This window comes from Rhipicephalus microplus, chromosome 5 (genome assembly GCF_043290135.1).
Source record: "Rhipicephalus microplus isolate Deutch F79 chromosome 5, USDA_Rmic, whole genome shotgun sequence".
Taxonomy (NCBI): domain Eukaryota; kingdom Metazoa; phylum Arthropoda; class Arachnida; order Ixodida; family Ixodidae; genus Rhipicephalus; species Rhipicephalus microplus.
Window position 1 is genome coordinate 128,590,854 of NC_134704.1, and position 6,220 is coordinate 128,597,073.

The following is a 6,220-nucleotide window of genomic DNA, read 5'->3' on the forward strand; positions in this document are numbered from 1 at the left end:
TAAGATCCCAAGTGATTTGCGTTTGGGTGTTGCTGTGACGCTTGCGAGCTAAAATAGATTGTAGTCATCACTTTATCCAGAATTGTGGACTTTAATTGGTGCTACGAGAGCGGTATTACAGGGCTAATAAATAGCAGAAGGAAACCACTTTGGCTCATTATTTTTCACAAAGGCTCTACATCGTACGTTATCACTCACAAGCTATATAAAAATAAAATGGCAGCGTCCGCAGCCCCATCAAACGCTACAAGTTTGGGTATTCTTTTGAAAATTTTGATGGGCAAGATGAGGAGGTTGATGAGAAGCTAAAATACGAAAAGCGTGATAACATGAACCGTGCCCACTTCATACTGTGTTCCTTACCCGCTCGAAGACATTTCAACAAGCGGTTTTGTTATCGATATATTACTTGAGCTGGAGAGATAAAGCATACACAGTGACCAAGCGACCCACAGTAAAGTGTACAGTTCGCCCGTATTTGCTACAAAAAATACAGACAGGATGCCCAACATTCTTTTTAAGGTTATGCAAATCACTTCGAGCGAATACACAGTGTTTGTACTCCTCATAGCGGGTAACCAAAACAATGAATGCAACAAAGGAGTGGTTAGTCCAGTTGAACTGAATATAAGCATATAAGACCATAATGAAGTCTGCTGTAACGAAGTAATAACATAACAAAGCTATTGCAGGATTCGGCTCAACTCCAATACTTTAGTGTAAACCCGCCGCTAATTGCTAACCTTTGAACTTGTCAAGCTGCATGCCCGAGGTTGAAGACTGGAACCTAACCCTGTCTAAGTTTCGGTTCACAAAACGCACATGCCAACATAAACGAACCCGGCAAAACATTTTCAGAAACTTAGCGCGACACCCAGCAGAGCAGAAATGAAAATCGCCAACACTTGACAGATGGTGATACAAAACATCGCACACTTTCAGGTGATGTGCAGTGGCCTCAATTATGGCAAGAAAGTGAGATTCAAGTTGTTGTACGTATGCAAAAGCTGCTTCTGATGGCACAGTGAGATTCCCAAAAAGTTTGCTGGGGACGTGGTATGCTTTGAGCATTGTGAAATACTGGTGGGTACCCTTAAGCGTCTCACTGTCGTCTTTCAGTAACTGTGGGCAACTGCAACCGTCACATGCATTCCGAAGGAAGTGTTTGATGAGAAAACCAGCTACATAATATGCAGCGGAGTCATCGATAATATGGGAGTGAATGTTTGTCGCAAGTTCAGAGAGATCGTCTAGAGCGGGAAAGTCGTCAGGCTGTGGCTGTGCACACTCCTCATTATCCACAAGAGACGCACTGGTGAGGGAGAATGGCGACAGCTGTTCCTGGAGGAGGTCACATTTATCATCCTCGACATTTCCGTATTCTGACAGCTTGAAGAGTTTTCTTATGCAGATGTGCTTCAGGCCACAAATAAATTGTGCTACATTGGGGTTGGTGTTGCAACCCTGTTTTTGCCTAATGTGGCCAAATATGTTCTCCAGAGGATCCTGTTGAAGCCTGCGTGTTAACAGGTATTCAAAATTGTAATTTTTGGAGAGGTCGTCCCATAGTTGACAAATTGCCTGAATTGTAATTTGCCAACCTACGATGGTTTGTGGTTGACGTCTGCCAACAAACTGCCATGATGCAATCCAGGGAAGCTGGCCTCGGAGGAAGTCAATCAGCTCTGAATCATTTTTCATGATTGCATGCCGCAGCTTTTGCGAAGTTTTTTTTTTACTCGAGCTGTTCAAGGCATCGAAAATCCTGTCCATACGATCACAAAATTGAGCTGTAGTGATGGCCGAGGCAGGCAGCACCTTCGCATACACCATTGCCGTGATAGCAATCGAAACTGATGCACTGAGGACCTGAGTTGCTCTGCTGACCTTCATATTAGAAAAAGGTTTCTGATGAACGTGCCGTTCAGTCAACTTTGGAGCCAATCGCAACCGCAACTCATGTGAGGATTGGTAAAGGCTTACAATGTGCGACCAGTTAACGATGTCATCCCCAATGTATAACTTGTGTGCTTGGACATTATTGCGCGTTGTTTTAATTAAATGCGGAACATCAAAAATGTAATATACCCGCTCACCATTAACTTCAAAAAAAGGCTTTGCTACAGTCACTTTTAGTTGGTTAGCGAGACTTACATTTGAACTGCCCTGGTCACAAATGACTGCTTTCACTGCAATATTAATGCTCCTAAGCTCCAAAATGAGTGACACCAGCAAGTTATGCATAACAGATGATGGTGTTGATGTGTGCCCTATAGTAAAAGCAACCGGTTGAACCCACTTTCTCGAAACACCAACAAGAAGAAAAACCAGTGCTCGATCAGCGATGGTTGAAGTGCGATGAGTGCCATCATCTGTAAAACCCTGGACAACGTCTCTTGAAGCATCATAGTACAAATTCTTTTTGAGTGCTATTTCGTCGAAAACTAAAGCGCACACTCGGTCCCGTTCATTCCAAGCTTGAGTATTTGTTGCAATGGAAGAAAGGATTCCTGGAATTATGCCTGGAGTCATCTTTACATTAGCTAGCCACCTCCTTAATGAACGCCGGGAGGGCAAAGAAAAATACGGAGCCAGAAATCGGTATGCCCGCGGACCTCGGAAGTTTAAGTGAAGAGCGAATTTTTTGAACCACACGGGAAACCGCTTGCCCTTGCGTTTGGGCCTCAAGCGAACATGTGCAGAAAGAAGTTTAAAAACCTCCTCGGTGACAGGCGGTCGGATAACTTCAAGGGCCTTCGTAGTCGATGACGGTGCTTGGTGAGGCTGTCTCTGCAGTCTTTTGATAGTTTTCCGCTGTGCTGCTACTTTGGCTTGCAGATGTTTAATGGTTTGCTTGTACTTCATTGATGGAGACATTGTCGCTGGCACACAGGAACGCACTGCAATAAACAAAAAAATTGATGTAAAAGCGAAGAACAACTAATCCCATACGAGCACTTTCCTCGCTCTTTCAGACCCAAGGTGCACAACTTTCTGTGGTACAAAGTTTTCGATTCCACTACCTAAAAACAAACCATTCACAATGTTGACAATGCACAAAAAAAATGAAAATCACTGAGAGCCCACCCTTACATTTTGTAAGTGCACACGTAGTGTCCTTTTGAGGATAGTTTCCTCAGAATGTCCTAAACATAAAATAGCACATTAAAAACTGCTGCAATAAAAGCATAGTCACCATTTTCTCTAAGGCACTCAGGCGTGGAGCTGTTGGCGGAGACGTCTTCTGGAGGGTCTTGTGAAGCTTGTTCAGTGCCTCGGACAATGCTGTCGGAACAATCTTGCGAGCGGCCTGCGGAAGTCTCTATATCAATCCACTCTGGTGTTGAAGTGAACATACAACTTACCGGCCACACAAGTTCCTTTTTTGACAGCTGAACGACTGGTTAAGGTTTTCTCCGGCAAGACGAAATCATCAGAAATTCTTTCACCAGCTACAAGGGAGCTGCCACCTGCAGAGGTTTGGTCAACAGTCAATTTGGGTAAAAAAAAAAAGAAATCGCGACACTGAACGCACCCTGTTCATCGGGGCACCTCAATGTGTGGGAGCCGCTTTTTGAAGCCTCTACCGCAGGTCCTGAAGAGATGAAATTACGACAATGTGTCAGTAAGAGGCTTATAATAACACAAACTGAAGCTCATCCGCACCTTGCAGTGCAGCTTCTGCAGCCATGTCACAGTCACTACTTGAAGCGACGCTCAGAGAACCTGCATATATGTGCAGTTGGTACAAGTTACAAAGCTTGTAGCATGGGGAAGCTTAAACAGCTCTTTCAAACGCATAAATTGGTCGAACGTGGAAGAAAAGAGACGGCACCAACTAGGAAACAAGTAATTTGTGATTTTTGGAATTATCAACAGTGGCAGCTTTCACTGATGAAAGGTATACGTACATGTGCACTCAGGCTTGAAGATAACGTGAAATAGCCCTTTAAAGTCTTTCAAAACAAGTTGCGCAGGTCCAGAGCATCAAAAAATGACAGAAATGTAAAGCTGCTGTTAGGAAGGTAATAGCCCACAATTCACAGAATTTAAGACTTTCCAAGTGTTACTTCTGTAGTGAGGTTTCTCTATCGGCTACAGAGATCTTCACGGTTAACTGTCGCCACTGATTCAATACAAGTGGCTGCTATTGCACATATTTGAGTTTCAGTCAATCACTTACATGGTGCAGCTGGTTGCACACTGGGAACAGCCATTCTTGTAAGCCTTGTGTGCCCAGGGTCCATGAAACTTTGAGCAGTAAAATGGTCGCTACAAACCCTGTACGTTGCGTACAATAGGCTGGCCGGCTTACTCAGGAGATCATCGCGTCCAGCATACTGCATCCATGCTTTCATCCTGCATTGGCAATGAACTATCAGCTGAAAGGGGAAGTGCTTGAATAGCGATTTTTTATTGTTACCCTCACTTAGCAAGTACGAACAGTAAGCCTACAAACATGCAAACCATACAAAAGCTTTAACACACCTGCCGTCCCGTGGTACGCGGAAGAAACTCGTCCCAGGCTTCTTGTGGGTTCTGCCATTGTTGAAGCACCACGATACACAGCAGTAGCTGCCGTAGCTTGGACCGCCGGACGGCATGGCGTCAGCGCGGTCTGAAAATGTTAGTAAGTGGATGCTTCGCTGTCAAATTACAAAAAAGATATGTGCACGTCATAAGTGTACCAGCAAACCCCTTTGAATGATTAGCTAATCGATGCACAATACAAAACCAGTGATACATCTCTGACCCATAAAACTCTGACTTACAAAGATATACGTCAAGACCACGAACAAAGATCTTCAGAAGTTTCCAGGCCGCTATCCCTTGTAATGCAATGGTATCGCGGCCTGGGAACTTAAGAACACCTTCGTACGTACGCAGTATCAGCAGTACATTGGGAAGAAAAATCGTAGTTGAAATTTGTGCGGTAAAATTATATTGGAAACGTCAAAAAAATTTGTGGGCAGCTTGCACTAGTGGCACAAGGCTAGCGAAGAAACGAAGATGATGGCCACTTGGCTAGTCCAGATTTGCCTCCGGCACACCAAGAATTATTCGTGTTCCGAGCCTTCGGGAAATGCGTCGTGAAGCATGCGAGGCCCAACAAACGCTTCTCAATATTTTGCACCGAGCCTACGACCTAGCTGCCCAGCTATGCTCAGCGCACAGACGCTCGCGTCCGTGGCAGACGCAGCACGCGTCGCCTCGGCTTGACGCCGTGCCGCCTTTTCTATACTGCATACGTTGCACAATGTTCCCGTCTAACCGCCGCATAGAGCCACAAACTTTCTCTTTAGCGAACCTCCCAGTCCTTACAAGCTTCAGAAAAAGGTTACAACTGCGTGAATGACACGCCACGTAAGAAACAAACTCGCACACACGAAGCGCAACGTGTGTGTGTGCATCTTTCTATGTTTGTTGCATGGTGTCTTTATCGCGCAGGCGTAACCGTTTTCCGAAAAAATGACCCAACAAGACCAACAACATGTCATTCAACAAGCTTCGCTTGAAAACGTGCCTCACCTGTTATCTCACGCTTGAAAACGCCGACGCAGCCGACGTTGACGAAAGCGACGAAAGCTTCTCGCTGTCAGTCATGCATGGGCTTGTCGCTGGGTAGATGGTGTTTATGACAGTACGGCTGAAGAAAAATAATCGCGTAGGGTGTGTTGAATAAATCGTTTTTATGTATAAAGAACATACCAAATTTGGGCGTGTAATTATTAATTTGTGAAAACAATTCTGTTGCATTGATTATAACTGTGTTTTTTTTTTGCGCTTGCGCCCTCTGACGTGTGGTGGGAGCACTAGTTCGTTACGTAGTCGTGACGCACTTCCTAAGGCCAGGTTTCGCGGAGTGTCCGCTCTTGTCTTCTTCTTTCTCTATGCCTTCACGTGCAGGCTCGCCCTCGGCGTTCGACGGTGTCGGAACGCTGAGTGCGAGCGATGCCGAGGTGCTGGCCTCGTCGGCGTTCCTGACCCGTGGTCGTCAAGTCCCGCTGAAGGACAAAGCGCTGAGGCGGGGAGTCGCGTATTCTTCCCTGTCCAAGCAGCAGGACTCACCTCGGGCATCAGCTGCTCTTTGGGCCTCGTCCCCGCTGCGAGCGTACAGCAAAATCCTATGCTACTACGAGTCGGTATGAGAAGAAGCTCAAAGGCGGGATGGAGACGCGGACACTGGCGTCACTCGTGAGTGAGGACCTCCCAGGTAGCG

At 45.8% G+C, this 6,220-nt stretch overlaps 1 protein-coding gene across 2 annotated transcripts; it reads right to left on the reverse strand.

The window, feature by feature from the left end:
* Positions 1 to 2,738: 2,738 nt before the first annotated feature.
* LOC142817934 (uncharacterized) lies at positions 2,739 to 5,826 on the reverse strand. Of its 2 annotated transcripts, none has more exons than XR_012895427.1 (5): positions 5,530 to 5,666; positions 4,489 to 4,618; positions 3,366 to 4,359; positions 3,197 to 3,310; positions 2,739 to 2,900 (listed from the first exon to the last, which is right to left on the reverse strand). XR_012895427.1 is itself a non-coding variant. In XM_075895939.1 (5 exons), the coding sequence occupies exons 2-4, from the start codon at positions 4,602 to 4,604 to the stop codon at positions 3,635 to 3,637; spliced, it is 384 nt and encodes a 127-aa protein (XP_075752054.1). In that variant the 5' UTR covers positions 4,605 to 4,618; positions 5,530 to 5,826; the 3' UTR covers positions 2,739 to 2,900; positions 3,197 to 3,634. The 2 variants fall into 2 exon arrangements, 1 of the variants encoding a protein (XP_075752054.1); XM_075895939.1 differs by having other exon boundaries at positions 3,197 to 3,726; positions 4,184 to 4,359; positions 5,530 to 5,826.
* Positions 5,827 to 6,220: the final 394 nt, after the last annotated feature.

Coding starts and splice junctions, on each gene's coding strand:
- LOC142817934 (XM_075895939.1), bottom strand. CDS start 4,604: ATGCCGTCCGGCGGTCCAAGCTACGGCAGCTACTGCTGTGTATCGTGG. Junction 4,360..4,488: donor CGCGTACCACGGGACGGCAG/GTGTGTTAAAGC, acceptor TTGCCAATGCAG/GATGAAAGCATGGATGCAGT. Junction 3,727..4,183: donor TGTGCAACCAGCTGCACCAT/GTAAGTGATTGA, acceptor ACATATATGCAG/GTTCTCTGAGCGTCGCTTCA.